At 31.9% G+C, this 27,817-nt stretch overlaps 2 protein-coding genes across 3 annotated transcripts in view; one reads left to right on the forward strand and one right to left on the reverse strand.

The window, feature by feature from the left end:
* The window catches only part of LOC127705186 (histone deacetylase 11-like), a 31,762-nt gene extending 29,527 nt beyond the window's left edge, over nucleotides 1–2,235 (reverse strand). The window contains exons 1-2 of the mRNA XM_052209465.1: nucleotides 2,172–2,235; nucleotides 232–386 (exon numbers count right to left, since the gene is read on the reverse strand). Of these exons, the coding sequence (XP_052065425.1) occupies nucleotides 232–386; nucleotides 2,172–2,209 (193 nt within the window). The 5' untranslated portion in view covers nucleotides 2,210–2,235. The remainder of the gene's footprint in view (nucleotides 1–231; nucleotides 387–2,171) is intronic.
* Nucleotides 2,236–2,485: 250 nt separating this feature from the next.
* On the forward strand, nucleotides 2,486–24,237 carry LOC127705236 (protein lin-37 homolog). Of its 2 annotated transcripts, XM_052209580.1 has the most exons (8): nucleotides 2,486–2,616; nucleotides 11,371–11,446; nucleotides 16,641–16,688; nucleotides 17,145–17,248; nucleotides 17,762–17,934; nucleotides 19,715–19,837; nucleotides 20,294–20,367; nucleotides 22,784–24,237. In XM_052209580.1, the coding sequence occupies exons 1-8, from the start codon at nucleotides 2,601–2,603 to the stop codon at nucleotides 22,875–22,877; spliced, it is 708 nt and encodes a 235-aa protein (XP_052065540.1). In that variant the 5' UTR covers nucleotides 2,486–2,600; the 3' UTR covers nucleotides 22,878–24,237. The 2 variants fall into 2 exon arrangements, with proteins under 2 accessions (XP_052065540.1, XP_052065532.1); XM_052209572.1 differs by lacking the exon at nucleotides 2,486–2,616 and having other exon boundaries at nucleotides 11,352–11,446.
* The last annotated feature ends 3,580 nt before the right edge of the window (nucleotides 24,238–27,817 follow it).

The raw sequence follows: 27,817 nt of genomic DNA on the forward strand, positions 1-27,817 counted from the left end.
AAACATTGTAGATAGCTTTGAACTACACAATATAAGATGACTAAGGCAATATTTAATAGAATTATTCAGGTGAAATAAAAAAAGACAGTACAGTCATGAATATAAAAACATGATTTTCCTTACAATAAGAACCTCTGGATGTCTTTTGATTTTTTGTATTATTGTGCTGGTGTCTCACTGATCACCAAACAACTTCTTTTATTAATATGAAAGTAAAAAAAATAGGTCTACCTTTTAAGAATTCATACACCTTTCCCCATTTCCCAGCATCAAATGGATGAAGTTTTTCTAGGCCAAGAAATCCAATGTTGTATTCAGATGTATATATTATCGGCCATTGTGTATCTGCAATCTTAATATACAGTTCTGTTGTTTGAGGTGTAGAACTGCAAAAAAAACAACATTAATTCTATCATATAAATTCCTTTAAACATACAACATTACTTTAGATTTATTACTGTCATGACTGTAGTTTTATGTAACTGTCATCTCATAACTGTGTGTAGTCTTTAATAGGGTTGTTTTTATATTTAATTTGAATATAGAAATATACGTGATCTAAATGATTGATACAATAATTAAAACAAAATTATTTTACATAAATTGTAACAGTGTCAAGATAAAATTGATTAATTGTGATCTGAGGAAATGCATGGGGAGATAACTCTTATCTAGAAATACATGTAATGTACTTTTTTTACTTTTGCTACAGAATAGTGATATACATGTAGTTCTCTATAAATATCTTGGACAGTGTATCAAAAACCAATTTACATACATGTATCTTTTGAAGAGAGTATCAATTTAAACTGATTTTCATTGGAGAAATATTAAAATATACACAGTTCTTTTAAACTGAGTTTTACTGTGCGAATTGCTGTGTGTTTGTTTATTCTACATTGACTAGAGGTATAGGGGGAGGGTTGAGATCTCACAAAACATGTTTTACCCCGCTGCATTTTTGCGCCTGTCCCAAGTCAGGAGCCTCTGGCCTTTGTTTAATAGCCTTGTATGTTTTTTTAAATTTAGTTCATTTATATGTTTCAGAGTTTAGTGTGACGTCCATTTTCACTGAACTAGTACACATTTTTGTTTAGGGGCCAGCTGAAGCCCGCCTCAAGGTACAGGATTTTCTCGCTGTGTTGAAGACCCATTGGTGGCCTTGGGCTGTTTTCTGCTCTTTGGTCAGGTTGTTGTCTCTTTGACACATTCCCCATTTCCATTCTCAATTTTATTTGTACATTGTTTACTGATACATGTAGGTGGTTTCTAACCTTTCAAAAAATTAATAAATAAAAAACTCTATTTCAATCTTGCAATAAAACATGTTTACTTGTAGGTAATTGGAAGGGATAAGAACCATTTGCCAGGTAAAGTTTAGATGCAGTATGTCATTTACACACCTCTTTTAATTAATAGATAGAATCAGTGCATCTCTCCAAGTAACCTAATTAGATTGACCACTAGCCCATATTGGCTTATGATCCCTATTATTAACCAACATCTCATGTTATAATTTATTACCCCCAGTAAATAGTACCCATTTGATCAAAGTATGTCACAGGTAATACTGTATGGGAGAAAAAAATTACAATCCACACAATAATTTGACGAAATAATTTTTTAGTTTTCAGTCACAGAGTTTGCCAATTTTGTATCATTTACATTAAGATTTCCAAAATTTAAGGTTTCAGGAAAATTAATGATCATAAATTAGTATGTTACACAATTTGCAAATGGCAGAAAATCAATAATCAGCTGATGTGTTATCAAAACATTTACAGCCACATCTTTGCAATTGCCCCCTTAGCCGTTCTTTCCTTTTAGAAAAGTAAGAGGGAAAGGCCTTTAAAGCGCATGAATCATTAGTGCCTGTGCCACTGGTAATAACTAATCAAGCAATTAGATCATGATATTTTATTTTTTTCTGTATTGAGCTTGGTTGAATGACTTCCATCTGTTTTCTTAAGAACTTATCAAAGAACATTGTTTAGTTAGTTGAAAATAAGTGACTTATATTATAATCAAAATCTACAGGGCGAACCAACCCATTGAGAACCGACCCACTACACTTTTTACATTAGTCAATACACAAGGATATTGTTTCTTTCTTGAAAAAGCAAGCATGTTTTTTTTTCTTCTTCAAAAATTGTCAAAGAATCTAGTCTAACATTGCTTCCTGGATACTGTTATCTTCGTTTGTTGTCATTCTGCATGTTTACGGAAGTAAAAAATAATAAATGCAAGTAAGAAAAAGAAAGATTTTAACATTTTAATTGTACTTTGAGGATCGGAAACATAAGATATGACACTTATTTTAATTGATAAATAGAACTAAATTAAATGAATACGTGAATCAAGTTACAGAAAAATATTTTTCTCCAAAGGTATGTTATCTAACATTTTTATCTGATTGTTAGAAAAATGCTTTCATTTATTCTAAATATTAAAACTTAATTCAACCAATCATATATTCAGTAACAAACGTTTGTCGGCTACGAAAGGAAAATGGCGGATTATTAAAATTTTATTACACAGTCTAATCACAATTAGTTACAGAAGACTTTAAGTGTTAAGAGGTGTCTGTTGAATTGACAGAAATGACATCTGTAAAAGGTAAAAATAATTAACAAAGGGCATATAAATAATATGAGGCAGGCATTACCTGTGAAAGGGGACGAAGTCTATATAAATTATGTTTTTTTTTAATTCAAACATATAATTTTTAAGTTCTAAATCTGTTAAAAAAGAAACGGAAATACCGTAACATTTCCGATTTTGGTTCTGTTGTTAGGGATTTAAGTTGTGACGTTATTTTAGTTATGACGTCATATTCAATGTAAACAAAGAAACGCTATCATCAGGTAACGTTTTTTCATATCAAAGAATAATTAGAAATGAAATTGTTATTGGGTTCCGTCCTATATTTTACTGGACTGATAAATATATATTTCACTCAAAGTCTCATAACAAACGAGACCGGAAGAAGGAAGTAGATTTCTGCGCAAATGCGGGAATTAAAAAAAGTTACAAAAAAAAAGTTAACGATTTTGAGTTCATTAGTACAATGAAATTTTTGGGAAATTTTCCCGATTTTTTTTTTTTTTTTTTTTTTTTTTATTGATTTTTCTACTGTAAGGGGACGACCATTTGATATTCTGGGGGGGGGGGCAGGAGGATTTGTTTTTGATCGGTTATTTATTTTTGTAAACTAAGAGGACAGATTATCTATTTTCTGCACTGTTGAAGCAAGATTTTTCATTTTCATATATACATGTAACATAGTGGTAAAGTGCAAGCATAGTATATTATCTTAAAATGAGTTATATATAGAGATAAATTTGTAGCGACAGCTAATTCAGAATATCAAGATATAGCAACTGTCCATTTTCAACGAAATTATCAGATGACTCCTTATTGGAGTTGTTGCCCTTAAGCATGCCAAAGTAACAGGTAGGTAAATGGATGATTTTATGAAATTTTGCATACAATTAGAGCATGAGGAACTGCACATGAACATCTAATATATATATAACTTTTCTTCTTTCTGAGATGTAGCGAATAAGATATCCGTAAAAAAAGTAGTAAAATTTATAGAATACACGTAAATATTGTAAAAAAGTACAATAATTTTGACTTAAAATTAACATTTCTCCAAATCCTGTCCTACGATTTTTCTTTAAAAATGATATGTTATTGTCACTGAAATTTCCATTTTATTCATATAAAATTTATAGGGGGTCACCAATTTGTTTTTTTGAGTATGAATAGTTGAGTCTTCAACGTGAAGCGCCGAAAAGGCAAAAATAGTTGTGACGTCATGGTAAGAAATAATTTTATCAATGGTTTTAGATATTCAGAGAAACTTGCATTATTTATATAGCAAAAACGAATTTGGTGACCCCCTATAACTTTCATATCAATAAAACAGAAATTTTAAGTGACAATAACATTAATTTTAAAGAAAATTTCCAACTGATTTTTAGTTTGTTCTTGTGTTGTGCTGTAACATCCACTGTCCTAGGTTTGGAGAGGGTTTAGCACTCACAAACATGTTTTAACCAAACCCTGTTTTTTCTTGTCTATTTGGAAGTCAGGAGCAGCCCTTATTTCAGTGGTTGTCGATGGTTCATGTCTCATAATTGATTTCATAAATTGTATTGTATTAAAGAGGCCTTTAGTTTTCTATTTTGAAATGTTTCACATTTTTCATGTCATAGCCTTTTATAGCTGATTAATGTATTACTATTTCTCATTGTTGAATAATGTACGATGACTTATAATTTCTTTTGTCTTTGTCATTTGAACTCGTGTGGATAGTTATCTCATTGGCAGTCATACCACATCTCCTTATTTTTATATTTAAAAGGTAGACTGACACTTTGATATTTGAATAGGCATTTTTAAAGTGAAAGCAATATTTTCATCTGTGCGAGACTTCCTGTTTGCCAATAATTTGAAATATTACAACAGTTATTGTACAAGGAACATTTTCATCAAAAGTTTCTTGGCTTCAATGAAAGGGAATGATAATTTATGCTTTCATATATGTTAGAATCAGATTGACATCTGGTTTCTAATCGACATCCACTCCTCAAATCAACGACCAAATCTGACATCGCATTCTCAAATCAGTGTCCAATATTTTTACCCTCTCATCAACGTCCAATGTGAAGTCATGTATTGCCAAAACAACGTCAAAACGATTGTAGTCTTCTCTAATCGATGTCCAATGTCAATAAATAATTTAATTTTGGATGTAACGCATCTTCTGATTGGCTGAAAGTTTTTTGTCCATCAGCCCTTAAACATAATTTTGTCATGTGACTGCGATGTCATTAATGTTTTTTCATTATTTACTCCTTAAAAATGGAATTTAGAATTAATTTATAAGGACTGACTTAATAATTTTTCTGTATTCGAAATAACCTCAAAAATGTGGTGCACACTTTTAAATAATTAACTACGAGGGTTATTCAGTGTACAGTCAAGGTACACTACATTTTTAATTACACATATTACAGTTATTCCTTAAATAACAAATTACTGCACTTATACATGTACATGTATAAGACTTTGATTGATTTTGGATTATTCAAATACAAAATAAAAGATGAATTTTGGTCTGTTATGTAGGGTTCTTATCTACCTGCCAGCAACTTGCTGCAATATTTTGCTGTAATTGGTCTTCATGTTGTTGTAGTTTTCGGTAATTTAATAGCACTGGCACATTGCTGACACTTAACTTTTTTGAAAAGAATTTTGACTGTTTCTCCTACAACAGAAAAAACTGGTCCTTAGCGCTTCGTGGATTGTATCAGCTTTTCTGTGGTCTTTCTAATAGTTTTCTTTTATCATATTCATTAACTCAATTTTACTTATGCATCTTCTATGGTGAACATTTAAATCAACAGAAACATTGATTATTATCTTGGTCATAAAAATATTGACTTAGAACAGTCTTCGCAACTCACTCGGACAATCCAAGTTTCAATTCTGTTATGATCTTTTTAGGTCCCCATTTGCAGTTTTGTTCCTTTGCTTTGGATATTTCAATATAATATGGCATGTCAGCCCAAAATGTCTCAGCGTTTGGATCTTTGCTTATTCCTTTTTTCCTTTTTCTCTCCAAAACATATCCTACATTAGGAACCGTGTCTGGTTCCATTGTTGAAGCCATCAATGACGGCATTTAATAAAGTTATGACGTCATTGCAGCCAGTCGATTAGAGAAGCCAAAAATTGGACGTCGATTTGAGAATTACAAAAAGACATTGATTAGATGACATAAAATTTACCGTCGATTTGGAATCTTATTTTACTGTGACGTCAGATTTGGAAGTCGATTTGAGGAACGAACGTTGATTAGAGACTGGATGTCGTTCCGAGTCTTACATCTATATGGAACCTCAATCAATTACAATACAGAGACGCAGGTCCAGACCTGATATTTGTCTGAACACTGATTCAATGTCAGTACATTTAGACATCTACCCTATTTGTAAATATGTAAATTTTTTTAATTTTTGCACAAAATTATTTTTGGTAATTGCAATCATAAAATTGTTATCTTTTACTAAGGGGACGACCATTTGATATTCTGGGGGGGGGCCAGGAGGATTTGTTTTTGATCGGTTATTTATTTTTGTAAACTAAGAGGACAGATTATCTATTTTCTGCACTGTTGAAGCAAGATTTTTCATTTTCATTAAAGCAAGGGACTGATTATTTATTTTCACAACTATATTTATAATATTTGAAAACATACAATTTTTAAATTCATTTTTTATTATAAATAATACATGAATAGTCCAATCATTATGTACCATTTAATCAGAATTAATCATCATCATCTGTAGAAATGAATCTTCTGAATTCCCAACTGCATATACATGTATTGCATACATACAAGATTTTAAAGTTTGGCTGTAATTAGTGTCTTTTAAAAGTATTACAAATCATATATGCCGAGCGGAGCGAGGCTAAAAAAAATTTGAAGGGTTTTGGAGCCGCTGAAGGCCCCAAGTTGCTATAGAACTAATGATGCAAAATGTGTTTCCCATACCCTTTCTTAATCTGAAAATGAAAGTTCTGTTTTAATCATTTTTTGACAATATTTTGGTCTCAAAGCAACATGTATAGATTCAGTGTAAGACTTTTTTAGGAGTTTTTAGGAACAACATCAAAAGACAAAGATAAAGCAAAAATTTAATTCACATAGTTAAGTATGTGGCTGCTGTTTTTTTTTTAAACTCTTGATCAAGTTAATAACAAAATCACTAAATTACAAAAGGAATGCAACACTAACAGAATACAGAAGGGCAATCAATGAACAAAAGACAAATAAATAAGAAACATTGATCCCCAAAAAACAGGAGCTACGTCTGAGGGAGAACAGAACTTGCTTCTTGCAAGACACTTGCCGTGAAAACAATTTGATATGAAGACAAGCTTTTGGTTTTGAAATTTCCTACATGAGGCATTTGCCTGAATGTAGTTACTGGCATATGTAATAAAAGTGAGTTAAGTGTTCCTGAGACAATATACCTCAAGTTAAATGAAACCCATTTTTCAGACATTTCAAGTATTTTAAATAATATTTATACTTTTATTATTCAAAGATTTGGGAAGTGATTCCCGATTTTTTTTGAAAAAAAAGTTGAATTTTATGAAGAATCTGGTGCAATCTCATGCTCTCAAATAGACCTGCCGAGTTATTTATTTTTAATACATTGCAAGTCAGGTTATTTATTTTCAAACTACCACAGAACAAACCATTTATTTTTGTGATTATCAAGGCTGAGTTATTTATTTTCAAAATCCTCCTGGCCCCCCCCCCCCCCCCCCCCCCCCCCCCCCCCCCCCCCCCCCCATCTTGTATTTGCACATACCGACTCTAAATAAAGCTATATGTCTATCTCGTACCATTGCAAACTCGTACCACAGGCACTGCTAACTCGCACCACGGTAAATTCGTACCATTGCAAACTCGTACCAACTTATTTAAATCCATTCAAATGGTGTTAAATGGGACTATTATACTAGTTAACATAACATAAGTCATTGTTAGTATAATAGTCCCAGGTTAAATGATGAATATATTTTTAAATTTCACTATATAAAATAACTCATAAGTCTGTAAAAAGTATATAATTTGAAATCACAATGACCAATTTGTAACTGATTGTTCGATGGCTAATTGTGTTATATATCAGTGTGTATGGTCAGAGTATGTTTCTGTGTATAAGAGATAGTTGTTCCCCTTTTACCAGTTTTTTGTATTTTTGTTTGTGACGTCATCTTTGTCTAGGTCTGATTAAAATGTAGAAAATGAAAGCAGATGTGTTTTTATCTGTCTGCATATAATCGCCTCCAAGGCTCCATCCTTGCTACCAGAGCTATTCCCCAAGTCTGTTACACGGTGGAGACCCTAAACCATCAATGGATAACAAATTATACATTTTTTGTAGTTTTTTTTTCTACGGATTTGGACATTTTTACTTGTGAAGTTAACCGACCGTTTCTGATGGATCCTGACATGCTGCCATGATGCTGAACACTTTTATTGTTTTTGAAATTTAGCTGAACGTTTATGAATAATTATGATCATTGCACAAAAGTTTAATTCTTGGATTTTTGGAAAGAAGAACAGACCATGTCTCGTCACATGTATTGTCTTTGTGATTTATTGATTAATGTCAACTGCATGCATCCCGTTTTAAACCCGAAGCATGTGAGATTCATCTCATTGCATCATACATTTTATTTCTGTTAACATTTAGATCCTGTTTATATATACATGTATGCTATTTTTAAAATGACTTATTAATTTGACATTATTCAATTTGTATCAGTGATAATTGTATCGCCATGCATACTAAAGTTCCGATTTCATCAGAAGATACATTTTTACTGTAACAATCTTTGTTTATTGATGTTGCCCCAGATGTATCTGTTGAACTGTATTTTCACATGTGTGATGTATATAATTGCATTATGTGACTGTATTGCTGTTGTGTTTCATTCCGCCTTATTTATTTTGACTCTTATAAAACGTAATTGAATTAAGAGATCGAGGAATATCGCCATGGATTTGAAGATTCTCAAGAAGACTGATTTTAAAGAAAAGATGATAAATGTATCCCATAGGAGAACATTTAAATATGTTGTTTACTTTGATTTTAAGCTGATGTGAATGTGTTATTCATTTAGCGGTGTGATATTTATCATAAATAAAACCTTTAATTTAAGAGTTAAAGGTCTCTGATGATTCTATCAAATTTTTATTCAGCTATTAATAATATAATGATATCATTTTGTCTAGTAGAAAATGCCATTAATATGTGTGTATCACTGTAAGTCAATGTAAGTGTTTGTGTGAAAGTAATGTGTGCATAAGGTCATCCGAGGGAGGAGGCCGAGATGCCAGACTTTCGGTTTTGCAGCGTTGATGCGTGTGTTTTAAAATGGTTACTAGAGTGTTGAGATATTAACTTGATTCATGTAAACTTTCAATTTTGGAAATAATTATAAATTGTATTTTTTTTAACACATAAACATATTGACCATTGTAAAAATTAAGTAAATTTTTTGTTTTGTGGGTGGGATGTTATATATCAGTGTGTATGTTTCTGTGTGTAAGAGAGAGTTGTTCCCCTTTTACCAGTATTTTGTAATTTTGTTTGTGACACCATCTTTGTCTGATTAAAATGTAGAAAATGGAAGCAGATGTGTTTTTATCTGTCTGCATATAATCGCCTCCATCATTGCTACCAGAGCTATTCCCCAAGTCTATTACAATTGGATGAAGAAAACTGTAGCAGATCAAATGAATTGCATTTATTAATTAGATAGGTAAAGCAATGATACAGAATTAAAATAAAATTAAGAAATTCAAAAAAAAATTTATAAAGATTTGCAAAAAACAATTCATAAAACATTCGTATATTGTATATTTTTTCAATCTAAAATTTAATATTAAAAGTCAGGAAAATCAATTAATATTTTATAAAGATTTGCCAAAACCTTGTATATATAGTGTATATTTTTAATGGAACGAGTTTGCAGTGGTATGAGTTCGCAATGGTACGACTTCGCAGTGGTACAAGTTTACAATGGTACCAGTTGAAAGTTTTTTAAATTGAAAGTATAAAACTATTATCTCCATATGATTGTGTTGTTTTATCCTGATGTACAAAAGGTGTGCTTGAAATGAGTAGAATTTGCAAAACTACTGTTGTTACACACACCAGGTTGACAATATGAAGAAAGAAACTGGTATTGATGTAAATAATATAGAGCCAGAATATGAGTTCAATGGATTACCAGCATCAAAATTTCCCCCAGAATATTAGAGAATTCTCGGTTTGTCCAAAAGTAGGACTAAAGAATAAGAACATCTAGTCAAAAATTTTATAGTAAATAAATAAAATGCATTAATGGAGATTCATTTATTTTCGTGGGTACCAATTTTCATGGATTGAGAAATGCCTGTATTTTGGTGGATATGTGATTTCGTGGTTTTGTCGAAGTCTGCATACAAACCTATAGAAAATATGCAATTTGTTGAACATTTGAATTTGTAGTTCACCTGTACCCTCGAAATCCATGAAAATTGGTATCCAACGAATAATAATGAATTCACAGTACCAACATCAACTGCTGAGGCATTTACTGATAGTCAGAAATCTCAATACTTTTTTGACAGATTTCAACAAAAACGGTTGTCATCTATGCTTCTATCATTTTTATACCCCCGCTTTAAAAAAGTGGGGGTATACTGTTTTACCTCTGTCTGTCCTTCCGTCAGTCCATCCATCCATCCCATGAATATTTTCTTCGCATTTTTCTCAGGAACTACTTGACAAGAATTTCTGAAATTTGGTTTCAGAGTTTATATAAGTAAGTTACACCATGTGATGTTTTTTCAGACTCATCACTCAACAACTTCCTGTTTACCGAACACTTGTACAAATGTATTATTTTACACATGATAGCCAAGTTGAAAATTTTCGTCACATTTTTCTCAGGAACTACTTGACAAGGATTTCTGAAATTTGGTTTCATGGTTTATATAATTCAGCTATACTGTGTGATGCGTTTTCAGATTCATCACTCAACCACTTCCTGTTTACTGAAATATTTAGGCTGGGTATCATCAGTGAGCAGTAGCTCACAGTATTACTTGTTCTATCACTGTAAGAATGCATATAATATATAGGAATTGGAACTTCCAACTATCAAAAATGTCACCACAGTAGCATTTCTCTAGACTCTACAAGGTGACATAGGAGTTAGCACCAGCTATATCCTGTAAAAACCTAGACTCACCAAGGAGGGAATCAAATGCAGTATAAGAGCTTAACAATGCAGTGACAATAATTTTATTGTGGAAACAAATGTTTGATGATGCCACTAATCAAGTGTTTGTGTACATGTAAAACTTTGAAGGTTTGTACATTTTTTGAATACTCGGACATGTACAGACTTTTTTGAAAATAATTTTTTTCATCTAGGACATTTGGACTGATATACTGTTTGAAAATTTTTCAGTAAAAAAAAATGCTTCAGTCCAGTCCTTTAATTCTATTGAAGTATTCACTAAATTGTGTCAGACATTTGAAATGACATAGTAATAACATATGTCAGATGATAATTGAACTGACAATGTTACAACATTTCAAACTTTTATTGGTCAAGTGATTCAAACTTACACTTTTCAAGAAGTCTGCTCATACATCACTTAACTTACCCGGTATATGGTAATGATGGATTTTACTGCATGATACATTTAGATGTAACTTTCCATCTCAAAGAATTTCCATAAAGGTATTAAAGTGGGATACAAATTAATGTCTTCTTTTATTGTAGGTGTTGCAGAGGTGAGCTCTGCAAGAAGTAGATTGGATGCGACATTACAGTTAATGGTTGATAAAAAAGATGAGGGGTAATTTAAGTATTATTTTATTACTTGCCTTAACTAGATTTTCAGCAAAAAGATCAGTTGATAAAATTGTGACGGTTATTGGTGGTGTCTGCAATATCTCAGTTATACTGCTGCCTGCCTATAAGAGAATTGAAGAAAATGTTTAATGAAAAATTTTGGACGTGAATTTCGATACACCAGTATACAATAAGTGATTATACACATAAATACTGCTGCTACAAATTTAATCATATAAATCAATCTTAAAATGGTTGAAACTAAATCTGCAGTTGCCTTGTACATTGTACAGGTTAAGCTTGGGTGTCACATTTATAAATCAACTTAAATGACATTATTACCTTTATACAATGTATTTGTATAGTCAATAGCTTATACACAACTGCCAATACAGTCATAACAGTGATTTTTTTGTAGCCAAAACACTCAAAAGGATATTCATTTAAAAATCACTGACATTTAATACAACAACTCAAATTTAATTATATTGATCAATCTTCAAATGGATGCTGGTAATTGTGAGTGATTTACTCGAAAATATGTTTCTGTATATTTAGCAACTATTGTATGTCAGGCCATAATTTGGAATGTTATCATCCCTTCAAGCAGTCATGTTGTTTTACAGTGATTCACTAACACTAGCAAGGGTGAAATTAGAATGTTATCATCCCTTCAAGCAGTCATGTTATTTTACAGTGATTCACTAACACTAGCAAGGGTGAAATTAGAATGTTATCATCCCTTCAAGCAGTCATGTTGTTTTACAGTGATTCACTAACACCAGCAAGGGTGAAATTAGAATGTTATCATCTCTTCCAGTAGTTATCTTATTTTATAGTGATTCATGATCACTAACACCTGACCAGCAAGAGTGATTTTAAACTTAATAAGTATACATGTACATGTACAGTACAATGTTGTTATCAGATCTACTGAAGTTTGACTTATTCATATTGTTTCTTAATGGCTTTCGTTGAGTACCATTGATTTCTTTTATAAAATGCATGTCTGGCAACCCAAATAAACATGATAAAGTGGCCTCTTTGTCTTAAGCTCAACAGGCCCTTACAGGAGTTATTGCCTTTTAATGACGATTTTTACCAATTTTTGCATTTTGGGCAAACACTTTAATACAATGAAGGTAGAGAGAATATTTAAACAGCAAAAATGATATGTCAGCAAGATAAGATCGACAAACAAGTCTACATATAGACAAAATTGTCAGGCCTCTCCTTATACTTGTAGGAGTTATTGCCCTTAAATGACAATTTTTATTTACCCATTTCTTGCATTGTGGGCAAAAACTATAGTAGATGGACTGGAGAGAAAATGTAAACAGCAATAAAAAATAATAATAAAATGCTCCGCTGGGTGCAGCTTGATACGACCGCAGAGGTCGAACCCTGAACAGTTGGGGCGAGTATGGACACAATATTCAAGCTTGATACAGCTCTGAATTTGGATTGTTATTAAATATTTGACACAGCATAGGTTTCTGACACAGAATGAATGTGGTCTAAGAACTTAAAAATTTTTAATTTACCTATTATGGTCCAATATCCAAAATCTAAACACATGGTTAGATTCAGCATATCAAAGAATCCAAAGAATTCAATTTTTGATAAAATCAAACAAAGTTTAATTTTGGACCCTTTGGACCTTAATGTAGACCAATTTAAAAAACAGGACCCAAAATTAAAAATCTAAATACACGGTTAGATTTGGCATATCAAAGAACCCCAATAATTCAATTTTTGATGAAATCAAACAAAGTTTAATTTTGGACCCTTTTGATCTCAATATGAACCAATTTGATAGCGGGGCCCACAAATATAAAATCTAAATACATGGTTAGATTCAGCATATCAAAGAACCCCATATATTCAATTTTTGTTGAGATCAAACAAAGTTTAATTTTGATCCCCAATTTGGACCAACTTGAAAACTGGGCCAAAAATCAAAAATCTAAATACATGTTTAGATTCAGCATATCAAAGAACCCCATATATTCAATTTTTGTTAAAATCAAACTAACTTTAATTTTGGACCCTTTGGACCTTAATGTAGACCAATTTGAAAACTGGACCCAAAATTAAAAATCTAAATACACTGTCAGATTCGGCATAACAATGAAATAAATATGGTCAAAGATTTTACAAATCTAATGCGCCATACTGTGCAATTAAAGATTACTTCTTGAAATTTTTCAATACATTTGAAATTTGAAAAAAATTTGAAGAATAATTCTTTTTAATTTCTGAGATCTGAATTGAGAAAAAATTGACCCCCACAGTTTCTTTTTACCCCTACCCCCCCCCCCCCCCTTTTCCCCCAAAAAATTCTTTCCCTCAAGATATGGTCATAATCTCAATTCAAATTTCCAATGGAATTTGCAACCATAATTACCAATTTAAATTTACCATAGTGCTAACTTAATCTATTTTATAATAGAATTTAAAATATGGTGTCAAATCTTTCATATGGATTTTTTTTTTTTTTTTTTAAAAGATGCAACATTTGCAGATATTTTTACTGGTCTTCCTTTACAAATATGCATTTCTTTATACATAATTGAAAGCAGTGTAAGGGAGGTAATTCAAATGATGTATTTGATTTATCTCCCTTACACTGATTTAAATTATGTTTTGTACTAAAGTATTTGTCCATAAACCAGGACAACCTTGTTTTCCCCCCTTTTTTGCCCCTAATTCCAAAACGATTTGAGCCATAACCCCCCTAAGCAAATCCTAACCATCCCTTTGTGGTATGGAAACTTGTGGTATAATTTCAGAGAGATCCATACATCGTTCCACAAGTTATTGTCTGGAAACTAGAAAATGCTTATTTTTGGCCCCTTTTTGGCCCCTAATTATACCCCACGCAACTCCTTTCAAACCACACAACAGAATTTCACGAAACCTTTTTAGATAATAAGGACATACTGTGTTGTTGTGCATATCGACAGGAAATTGCGATTCAATTTTTTTTCTAGGAGTTACGCCCCTTTGAACTTATTTGCTTCAATGTACTACTGCAACAGTTTGTCATCGCAACTCCTCTGATACCACACAACATAATTTCATGAAACCTTTTTAGATAATAAGGACATACTATGTAGATGCGATATCGACAGGAAATTACGGTTCAATTTTTTTTCTAGGAGTTACGCCCCTTTGAACTTATTTGCTTCAATGTACTACTGCAACAGTTTGTCATTGTTACTCCTCTGATACCACACAACAGAATTTCATGAAACCTTTTTAGATAATAAGTACATATAATACTATGTAGATGTGCATATCGACAGAAAATTATGATTCAATTTTTTTTCTAGGAGTTACGCCCCTTTGAACTTATTTGCTTCAATGTACTACTGCAACAGTTTGTCATCGCAACTCCTCTGAAACCACACAACAAAATTTCATGAAACTTTGTAGATAATAAGGACATACTATGTAGATGTGCATATCGACAGGAAATTATGATTCAATTTTTTTTCTAGGAGTTACGCCCCTTTGAACTTATTTGCTTCAATGTACTTCTGCAACAGTTTGTCATCGCAACTCCTCTGAAACCACACAACATAATTTCATGAAACTTTGTAGATAATAAGGACATACTATGTACATGTGCATATTGACAGGAAATTATGATTCAATTTTTTTTTCTTATACAATTTTTTTTTCTTACACATATTTTATTTCTCCAATGACAATGTGGGGACGTGGGGTATGTGAGCGCGCTCACTAAGGTTCTTTAATTCCTTTACTGTTGGTACCATAACCCCCAAAATCAATCCCAGCCTTCCTTTTGTGTTATTTAACCTTATGGTAAAATTTCATAGAGATCCATTCACTTAAACTAAAGTTATAGTGCGAAAACCAATGTGTCTTCAGACGACGACGCCAACATCATACCAATATACGACCGCAAAAATTTTTGCGGTTGTATAAAAAAGGATTTAAGTCATGGAATACATTCTTGTCCATAATATTGTAGAGTGGCCATTGTTGAATATGCACATAGATCCAGGTTAGGCACACAGGCTCTTAAGAACCTCTTGTTCTTGAATTTCCAACACTGCTGGCTTTAAACTGACAAACAAGTAAAATGCAAGTAGACCTCATAATTTTTTCTGCGTGATCAGCCTTCTAAAGAGCTTTGTTTGAAAGTGAAGAGAGCAAGTATATTTAAAATTTTAGATTTAAATTGTTTTTAGCTCACCTTTCCAAAGGAAATGTGAGCTTTTGCCATCACTTGGCGTCCGTTGTCTTCGTCCGTCCGATGTAAACTATTTCAAACATCTTCTCTGAAACTGCTGAACCAATTCCAACCAAACTTAAGCTGAATAATCCTTAGGGTATCTAGAATAAAGTTTGTGTTTTATTTTCTGTTTCTTCAAAAAACATGGCTGCTATGGCTAAAAATAAAACATAGGGGTAAAATGCAGATTTTGACTTAATCTCAAAAAGTAAAGCATTTAGAGCAAATCTGACATGGGGTAAAAATGTTCATTAGGTCAAGTTCTATCAGCCCTGAAATTATCAGCCAAATTGGGTATCTGATTTTTAGGTTATTGCCCCTGAATTGATGATTTTAAGGAAATTTTGCAGTTTTCGGTTATTATCTTGAATATTATTATAGATAAAAAGATCAACTGTAAACAGCAAAAATGTTCAGCAAAGTAAGATCTACAAATAAGATTGATATGACCAAAATTGTCAATTGACCCCTTAAGGAGTTATTGCCATTTAAAGACAATTTTTCACAATTTGTTAATCTAGTTTGCTTCCTTTAAAAAATCTTCTCCTTTGAAACTGCTGAATCAATTTCAGCCAAACTTGGGCTGAATGAGTTTCAGAGTATCTAGTATAAATTTTGTATTTTATTTCCTTGTACGTCAAGAAACATAGCCACTATCTGACTATGGATAAAATGGAACATAGGGGTAAAATGCATTTTTTGCTTTTAAAGAAAATATGACAGATACAAGGAACATTTAAATGGCGTTTTTAAGCCACTCATTAATATATATTGAAAAGCAAAAATAATCATTGATGAAAGATTTAAGCAAAAAATTACAGGTGAGCGATTCAGGCTCTTGAGAGCCTCTTGTTTTCTTTTATCTGTCTGATCAATACAGAATAACATAAAGCTTATGTAAAATAATGTACATACCATTATTTTTTTTTTATAGGCATGTCTCAAGTGAAGATGAAATATCCCAGTCAGAACTAGCTACAAGGTAAGTTTGAGTCATTTAACATAATAAATCTGACATAAAACTGTAAGTCAGAAAAGCATAAAATTGTGAATGTGGCCTATTTTTCTTGGACACTGCAATACTCCTTGAGTTGCATCCTAATACCAAGTCACATGGATTGATGAAAAATTGTTTTTTTTTTGTGAATAATCAGTCTCCTGGTTTAACATATTCTGCAAACAAGTCTATAAGAAATTTGCATTTTGAACTCTTTGTGATGATTCTTTACCAATTAAAAAAACAAATAAACAAACCCCAGGAATAATGATAAATCCTCAGTATTGTTTGTTACTATATTTTTATATTAGTAATGTATGGTTTAATCTGATGCTTCAATTTTTTATTTGCTGCTTTTTAGTTTGTATTCAATTGTTCATACTTTTACAGTTCAGAATAACATAATAATAATGTATAACATGTTGTTTTTATTTTTTACAGTGTTTCATCACCAGTTGTGTCACCAAGTAAACGAGCGGCAAACAGATCAGCTAGAAAACGTAAAAGAAAAGAGGATTTTGATTACAGTGATGGGCAGGTTCATCGTAAGTTAAAAGTTATATTTGAAGTTGTTGTATGAACAAATTGATTGGTCGATTGAAGGACTCACAAAATCATTTCCAAATATGGTTAAACATCTTAAATTCAACTGAGGGGTAATACTGTAACACATCTGGCCATGGTGAATTTTAGATTAAATATTTAGCAAAATTAAAACCAAGAACATGATTCATGAAACAAAACAAAAATTGATGTCAATAATAAATAACAAAAACTTAATTAAACATCAGTTCCTCTAATGGAACAAAAAACAGTAAAATATTTCAGCATTCTTTACTCCTTGTTTGTTGAAATTTAAGTATTGGTGATTAAAGAAACAGTTTTTAATACTCAAAGAAATTTCATGTATTTAATTGTTTCTATAATTCTGACAATTATATATCTTTTTTCACATTTCAAAGTATGCTTGGTCGAAGAAACAAAATTATAAATGCCTGTAAAGTATATATTAAACACAATTATTATGTAGTAGGTAATGCATATTATTTTTTTTACAGATCAGTACATAATGAAGTTATTTGACAGAAGTGTAGATCTTGCCCAGTTTGATGAAGATTCACCATTGTACCCCATCTGTCGATCGTGGTTAAAGAATCGTCCGTACGACAGAGATACCATGGATAAAGACAAGTCATCATCTCCAGAACACGAGGCTCACAGTGACGAAGAGGTACATTGAAAATGTTGTAGAGCATATGTTTATAATTTTTTCATCTTTATTTTGTGGTCTTTGTCCATTAGCTTTTATAAACATTGTAATGAAACAACAAAAACAAAAATTCTTATTTGTTATTTTGTATATACTTCATATTGATCTGTTACTCTTTGAATTTACATTTGTTTTACTTTTGACAAAGTTATAGTCCTTGAAACTAGAAAACAGCTTGAAAATGGAGTTTTCATATTTTTTTGCAGTGCCTGACAATATTGAGCTGACTATGGTATGCAACGGTATAACTAGGCATTGCAGATAAATATTTATTCTTTTTCAGTTAACCTACTTTCAATAGATTTTATTGTTTTTCAGACTTTAAGCAATATTCGTCCACAATTAATTTCACACTATATTTGCTGTGATGGAGACATTCATATTTTATCACCACATCTACACGTTTTTATGCCCCGCTGAAGCGGAGGAGGCATTAAGTTTTACCCTTGTCCGTCTGTCCGTACGTCCCAAATTTGGTTTCCGTTCTCTAACTTAAGTTTGCCTCAACCAAATCTTATGAAACTTATACACAATGCTTATTACCACAAAACACAGATCAAGTTTGAATTTTGGTGGCGTCACTTTAACCGTTCTAGAGTTATGCCCTTTTATAAATGGAAAAATTGCAACATTTCTCATTTCCGTTGTCTAACTTAATTTTGCCTCAACCAAATGTTATGAAACTTATACACAATGCTTATTACCACAATACACAGATCAAGTTTGAATTTGGTGGCGTCACTTTTACTGTTCTAGAGTTATGCCCCTTTACAAATGGAAAAATTGCTAAATTTTTCATTTTTTTTCTAAAAATATCAATGATGTCATTGTTCAAGTAATTTTTAAAATGGAGTTATCTTCCTTTGTCCATGATTATAGTTGAATCAATTTCAATCAATGCTTTATACAATGCAATGTTTAATTTTGCCTTCCCCTGATAAAACACAGATCAAGTTGAAATTGGGTAGTGTCACTTTAACCATTATTGAGTTATGCTCCTTTATAAATCGAAAAATTGCAAAATTTTAGTTTCCGTTCTGTAGCTTAAGTTTGCCCCAACCAAACATGAAACCTATACACAATACTTATTACCACAAAACTAAGATCAAGTACAAATTTGGGTAGCGTAACTTTTATTGTTCTTGAGTTATGTCCCTTTATAATGTTGTATGCAAGCGGGGGCATCATCTGTGTCCATGGGGACACATTCTCCATTTATTTTATTTTTTTTTACTGAAGTTCAAAATTGGGTTATGGTATGCTGATGTTGAGTGTTAGGGCAGGCGGGTAGTGGAAAGTATGTTCTTATTTTGTGTAATTGACTCCTCCTTTAGCTTTCAAGCCAGATCATTGAAACTTCAAAGAAAGATTGTACATATATTGTAGCTGTTACCTGCTAGTAAGGAATTGTTAAAGGATTTTTCCAGACATTGGAACTTACTTATTTTTCATTTATATTTTATATTTACATATATTTCAATGTTCATTATGTATATTTTCTCTATTTTAAAAAAACAATATTTTGTGGAACCTTGAATTTTGAGTCTGATCCATTTTTTTTGAAGTAGCAGAAACTGTAACATCCAATGAAAATTTACGTAGCAGATGATATATAGTTAAAACATGAAGTTAAATCAATGTTATTTTGGTTTACAAATATGTTTAAATAGATAGATTTCCTTTGTTTAAAGATAGATTGATTTCCTTTGTTGAATGATAGATTTATTTCCTTTATTTAAAGATAGATGGCATTCCAAATGTGTACAAGATGCCAAAGCCAATAAAAGCCGAACCAGATGATACAAGAGACTATAGAATACCAGAACCATTACCAAACACAGATGCACCATTAGATATAAATGCAGTAAGTAATTATAACTAATTTTTTTTGTCCACCCTATACCAGCACTGAGGGCCAGAACTTTGTTGTAGTGGAATGATATTTAGCATGTTGGTGTATCATCATAAAATAGTGTGCCGTGTAAAATCTGACATACCACTTGCACCTAAAGCTTAACCATCGCTTTAACTTAAGTTGGCCTGAAAAGACTTTTTGTCATTGAGATAGGATGTACAAACGTAAAAGAAAATTCTAGAAATATGTTAAGATTAAATATTATTTTTTTCTTTTTTTTCCTATATGATTCATTAATAATTTTTTTAACATTGCCTTTTCAGTTCTTAAAGTTTTAATAAATGAAACAACTATTTTCCTACTAGCTTGGTCCTTTGAAATTAATGGAAAATGGCATTGAAGTACAACTGGCTATGAACATCAGTGCTAAAATAACTGTAAGCTGTCCACACTTTATTTTTTCAGGATCCAGACTCTGCACCACCACCTGAACAGTTACTACTAGGACACATGTCCAGATGGAAAGAAGTTAGAATAAGGTATTATTATCAGTGGCTCTATCTTATTGATTTATTTTTCAAAATCCTTCAAAAATATGATATTTATGGAGCAACAGGACAAATAAATATTAATACTATAAATCTATTTCATGGTTTTGTATAGTTGGGTTGTCATCAAGAACCAAATAATGAATAACATAAAATGGAATTTTAATTAAAATTACGGGAGAAGTAGGAATACACCAATAGGACGGCATTGCAAAGACACAAACAACCAAAAGATTGTTTTTGACACAGTTATAAAATGTATATGTCTAGCAGTTTCCTCCAATTTACACAAATCTTTTAACTGCACACGCTATGAATCAATTCTGTTCTATTTTGTTCTATTTCGATATTCACTGTAGAGATTTTACATTTACAGACTGTTCAATATGCAGAAATGTATAGTCCATACTTATATAATGATACTGTTAAAATTGTTTTGAAAGGAAATTTAATAAAATGCTCCGCTGCGGCGCAGCTTGATACGACCGCAGAGGTCGAACCCTGAACAGTTGGGGCAAGTATGGACACAACATTCAAACTTGATACAGCACTGACTTTGGATTGTAATTAAATATTTGACACAGCATAGTTTTCTGACACAGAATGAATGTGGTCTAAGAACTTAAAAAATTTTAATTTACCTATTCAAACCATATCATTTTTATTTGCTTTTATATATAAATCAGAAATAACCAATTTAAAATGGAAAATTTTAAAGAAAAAAAAGGAAAAAAAAATCCCCCCCCCCCAAATTTTTTGAACCCCCTTTTGATTCATCACCCCCAAACTCAATCCCAGCCTTCCCTTTGTGGTATGGTACCTTGCAGTACAATTTCAGAGAGATCCATACTCTTGAACACAAGTTATTGTCTGGAAACTAGAAAAATGCTTGTTTTTTGGCCCCTTTTTGGCCCCAAATTCCTAAACGTTTAGGGCAATTACCCCCAATCTCAAACCCAGCTTTCCCTTTGTGATATGGAACCTTGCAGTACAATTTCATAAAGATCCATACACTTACACACAAGTTATTGTCCTGAAACTAATAAAAATGCTTGTTTTTTTGCCCTTTTATGGCCCCTAATTACTTATATTTTGAGGGAATTACCCCCAAAATCAATCCCAGCCTTCCCTTTATAGTATGGTACCTTGCAGTACAATTTCAGAGAGATCCATACACTTGAACACAAGTTATTATCTGGAAACTAGAAAAATGCTTATTTTTTGCCCCTTTTTGGCCCCTTATTCCTAAACTTTTTGGGCAATTACCCCCAAACTCAATTCCAGCTTTCCCTTTGTGATATAGAACCTTGTAGTACAATTTCATAAAGATCCATATACTTACACACAAGTTATTGTCATGAAACTAGAAAAATGCTTGTTTTTTGCCCCTTTTTGGCCCCTAATTCCTAAAATTTGGAGGCAATTACCCCAAAATCAATCCCAGCATTCCCTTTGTGATATGGAACCTTGTGATACAATGTCAGAGAGATCCATAGACTTACACACAAGTTATTGTCATGAAACTAGAAAAATGCTTATTTTTTGCCCCTTTTTGGCCCCTTATTCCTAAAATTTGGAGGCAATTACCCCCAAAATCAATCCCAGCATTCCCTTTGTGATATGGAACCTTGTGGTACAATGTCAGAGAGATCCATACAATTACACACAAGTTATGTCTGGAAGTTACAAAAATGCTTATTTTTGGCCCCTTTTTGGCCCCTAATTCCTTAACTGTTGGTACCATAACCCCCAAAATCAATCCCCACCTCCTTCCTTTTGTGGTATTGAACCTTCTGGTAAAATTTCATTGAGATCCATTCACTTAAACTAAAGTTAGAGTGGGAAAACTACTGTGTCTTCGGACGACGACGCCAACGTCATACCAATATACGACCACAAAAATTTTTTTGCGGTCGTATAAAAACAAGATTTTGCAAGTCAATTTTGTGTAAATTGGAAACCAGAAAAACTCATCTGCATAAATAAAAGTCCTTGTATTCCCACTTGTACAACACTGTTTAACTCTTCCAACCTATCAGGATACAAATTTGTTTAGTAGCCTCTAGTTTTGAACTTAAAGCTATACAACTAATTATGATCATGTAGGTTATCCTGATTTTTAATTATTAATAAAATACTCCTGGAGTCCTGAATCCTGATCACCATTTTGCATCTAGAAAAATCCTGAATCACCTTTGTATTGGTGGTATATATGATGTTTTTAGATACACATATTTTTACCTGGTAATGTTTTTTCTTCAGAACATCTGCCAAGTCACAAAAGAAAATATATGGCTGTGAACATTTTTAAAATTTGTTTTATTCTGAAGTGTTACAACACTATAAATTTATCTAATTACAATTTCAGCAGTAATTAAATCAGTTTTTTTTCTCATTATTTTTTAAGATGGAGAGAAGCAGGATTTCAAAATGAGTCTAGATTTGCAGACAGTATGAACTTAATCAGGGAAATATTTGAAAATCAGATGAAAGAAGGATGAAGAAACTAAATGGAATTAATTGTTCTACAAATCTTGGGCAATGAATTCTTGTAACCCGTCATATGAAGGATTTAGTGCCATTTGATATGTATTGTAAACTGAGAAATAAATACCAGGAAACTGTGATGAAAATGGGCAATAAAAGAAGTTTGAATATTAAAAAAGATTTTTATACATAAAGAAGAACGATGTTGTGCATATGGCAAAAATGTTATCAGTTGTAGAATGCTATTTTATGTTCATGGCTGCTTAGGAATGTAATTTGATAATATAATGTATGTAAAGTCTGTCAAGTTTTTTTGAGTTCTTTATAATCCTAAATATTCATAAAATATTTGCCACTGGACATAAAGAAGAGAACAATAAATCAATAAATAATTATTATACGCCCGTTTACGGGACGTATTATGATATACCGTTGTACGTCTGTCCGTCATCAACATGTCGGACAATAACTCAAAAACCCTTTAACCAATTTGCATGAAACTTTGGTGAATTGTTTATATCTATTGACGTGAGCTCCCTTTCTATTTTTATCGATTTTAGATTTTTCATTTCCGAGTTATGGGATTTTATTCATAAAAAAAGTTTTTTTTTTCCAGTTTTCTGACAATAACTCAAAAATGCTTTGAGCAATTTTCATGAAACTTTGGTGACTGCTTTAATTCTATTAAATTAACCTCTGTTTAGTTTTTTATAAATTTCTGATATGACATTGAGGAGTTATTGAACTTTATTCTGTAAAAAAGTGACGGGCGTATCATGCGCTCATGACGCAGCTCTTTATTGGTTTTTGCTTCTATTAATCCCGTCTGCAATGAAAAATCTATTTTATGAGTATGAAGTGCTAACTTAAGATTGGAGCTAATAAATCATGTTTGAAATAGGTAACTGGGAGCCTTTGAAGTATAAAAATCAAAATGGGAAGCAGACAGGAGATGTAAGTTTACCATCTTGTAGCACTTGGTTTTGATCTGTAACAAATACTTTCAAGAACCAATAAATGTAAATAGTTAATAATTATGCCTTAATTATTTTTTAACAGTCATAGAGTTTATCAAGTGACAATAAATGGTGGAATAGTGTCTAATGATTACATGAAATGTGCTACAATCACCTGTATTCAACTTCATAGGGGTGAGCTATCTAGCATTTATCCATCTTCCCCCTAGAATTTGACTGTTGATCATTAAATTTCACAATCTACTGTGATGTCATTCACTGCTGTATTGAAATTATCTTCCTTGTGACAATCAGTGTCCTAAATTTAATAGTTGTTTTATTGTCATAAAGCGGTAATTCGGTGTAAAAAGATGGTACATGTAATACTTTTCTATAGTAATAAATCTCATAGTTTGAACTCATTGTTTTAATTTATTAAAAACAAGAGTACACAAGCTGATATGTCTTGCCTGCATAATTTAATTTTATGTTGAAAGTCTTTAAAACGAAGGTCTGAATACAGGTATAACAGAAACTAAACAATATCAATGATCCATTTAATTAAAGTCAAGGTCAGATACCCCCAACATTCACCTTACAATTATCTTATACACCAAATAAAGTTGGCCTTTTATTTAGTAAATCTGAGAAACAGACCTAATCACAAAAACTTAAGTGAACCTATGAACCATGAAAATTAGGTTAAGTCAAAAGAAACATATCATGCAGAAATCTACAACTTATGATTATTCTATCCGTCAAATATAACTGACCTCTTAATTGTAGCAAAATACCTAATCAAGAAAACTTAACATTGACCAATGAACCATGAACATGAGGTCAAGATCAGGTGAACTCTGTCAGATGGACAGACACACCTTATTAACATTCTATACACCAAATATAATTGACCCATTTCTTTTAGTATGTAAGGAAGACCATAAGGCATCTGCATACCAGATAAAGACTATCTAGCTCTTCTATCTTCTGAAATTTGAAGCTTTATTATACACTTATACATCTACATTGTACGACAATCCATCAGCACATTGATGACTATACGTCGGTGCATCGCAAACAGACACTTAGTAAGAGATAACAATTTTATGATTGCAATTACCAAAAATAATTTTGTGCGAAAATTAAAAAAATAAACATATTTACATATTTACAAATAGGGTAGATGTCTAAATGTACTGACATTGAATCAGTGTTCAGACAAATATCAGGTCTGGACCTGCGTCTCTGCATGTAATTGATTGAGGTTCCATATAGATGTAAGACTCAGAACGACATCCAGTCTCTAATCAACGTTCGTTCCTCAAATCGACTTCCAAATCTGACGTCACAATAAAATAAGATTCCAAATCGACGGCAAATTTTATGTCATCTAATCGATGTCTTTTTGTAATTCTCAAATCGACGTCCAATTTTTGGCTTCTCTAATCGACTGGCTGCAATGACGTCATAACTTTATTAAATGCCGTCATTGATGGCTTCAACAATGGAACCAGACACGGTTCCTAATGTAGGATATGTTTTGGAGAGAAAAAGGAATAAGCAAAAATCCAAACGCTGAGACATTTTGGGCTGACATGCCATATTATATTGAAATATCCAAAGCAAAGGAACAAAACTGCAAATGGGGACCTAAAAAGATCATAACAGAATTGAAACTTGGATTGTCCGAGTGAGTTGCGAAGACTGTTCGAAGTCAATATTTTTACGACCAAGATAATAATCAATGTTTCTGTTGATTTAAATGTTCACCATAGAAGATGCATAAGTAAAATTGAGTTAATGAATATGATAAAAGAAAACTATTAGAAAGACCACAGAAAAGCTGATACAATCCACGAAGCGCTAAGGACCAGTTTTATCTGTTGTAGGAGAAACAGTCAAAATTCTTTTAAAAAAAGTTAAGTGTCAGCAATGTGCCAGTGCTATTAAATTACCGAAAACTACAACAACATGAAGACCAATTACAGCAAAATATTGCAGCAAGTTGCTGGCAAGTACGGTAGATAAGAACCCTACAAAACAGACCAAAATTCATCTTTTATTTTGTATTTGAATAATCCAAAATCAATCAAAGTCTTATACATGTACATGTATAAGTGCAGTAATTTGTTATTTAAGGAATAACTGTAATATGTGTAATTAAAAATGTAGTGTACAGTGACTGTACACTGAATAACCCTCGTAGTTAATTATTTAAAAGTGTGCACCACATTTTTGAGGTTATTTCGAATACAGAAAAATTATTAAGTCAGTCCTTATAAATTAATTCTAAATTCCATTTTTAAGGAGTAAATAATGAAAAAACGTTAATGACATCGCAGTCACATGACAAAATTATGTTTAAGGGCTGATAGACAAAAAACTTTCAGCCAATCAGAAGATGCGTTACATTCAAAATTAAATTATTTATTGACATTGAACATCGATTAGAGAAGACTACAATCGTTTTGACGTTGTTTTGGCAATACATGACTTCACATTGGACGTTGATGAGAGGGTAAAAATATTGGACACTGATTTGAGAATGCGATGTCAGATTTGGTCGTTGATTTGAGGAGTGGATGTCGATTAGAAACCAGATGTCAATCTGAGTCTAACATATATGGAAGCATAAATTATCATTCCCTTTCATTGAAGCCAAGAAACTTTTGATGAAAATGTTCCTTGTACAATAACTGTTGTAATATTTCAATAATTGGCAAACAGGAAGTCTCGCACAGATGAAAATATTGCTTTCACTTTACAAATGCCTATTCAAATATCAAAGTGTCAGTCTACCTTTTAAATATAAAAATAAGGAGATGTGGTATGACTGCCAATGAGATAACTATCCACACGAGTTCAAATGACAAAGACAAAAGAAATTATAAGTCATTGTACATTATTCAACAATGAGAAATAGTAATACATTAGTCAGCTATAAAAGGCCATGACATGGAAAATGTGAAACATTTCAAAATAGAAAACTAAAGGCCTCTTTAATACATTACAATTTATGAAATCAATTATGAGACATGAACCATCGACAACCACTGAAATACGGGCTGCTCCTGACTTCCAAATAGACAAGAAAAAACAGGGTTTGGTTAAAACATGTTTGTGAGTGCTAAACCCTCTCCAAACCTAGGACAGTGGATGTTACAGCACAACACAAGAACAAACTAAAAATCAGTTGGAAATTTTCTTTAAAATTAATGTTATTGTCACTTAAAATTTCTGTTTTATTGATATGAAAGTTATAGGGGGTCACCAAATTCGTTTTTGCTATATAAATAATGCAAGTGTCTCTGAATATCTAAAACCATTGATAAAATTATTTCTTACCATGACGTCACAACTATTTTTGCCTTTTCGGCGCTTCACGTTGAAGACAACTATTCATACTCAAAAAAACAAATTGGTGACCCCCTATAAATTTTATATGAATAAAATGGAAATTTCAGTGACAATAACATATCATTTTTAAAGAAAAATCGTAGGACAGGATTTCGAGAAATGTTAATTTTAAGTCAAAATTATTGTACTTTTTTACAATATTTACGTGTATTCTATACATTTTACTACTTTTTTTACGGATATCTTATTCGCTACATCTCAGAAAGAAGAAAAGTTATATATATATTAGATGTTCATGTGCAGTTCCTCATGCTCTAATTGTATGCAAAATTTCATAAAATCATCCGTTTACCTACCTGTTACCTTGGCATGCTTAAGGGCAACAACTCCAATAAGGAGTCATCTGATAATTTCGTTGAAAATGGACAGTTGCTATATCTTGATATTCTGAATTAGCTGTCGCTGCAAATTTATCTCTATATATAACTCATTTTAAGATAATATACTATGCTTGCACTTTACCACTATGTTACATGTATATATTTTTAACCTTGAGTGGTTATGTTGGATTTGTAAGAAGAGATCATTTGACTTTTTTTAAACTAGATACCCCAAGGATGATTGTGGCCAAATTTGAATCA

The sequence above is a fragment of the Mytilus californianus genome, unplaced genomic scaffold (genome assembly GCF_021869535.1).
Source record: "Mytilus californianus isolate M0D057914Y unplaced genomic scaffold, xbMytCali1.0.p SCAF_1, whole genome shotgun sequence".
NCBI classification, from domain to species: domain Eukaryota; kingdom Metazoa; phylum Mollusca; class Bivalvia; order Mytilida; family Mytilidae; genus Mytilus; species Mytilus californianus.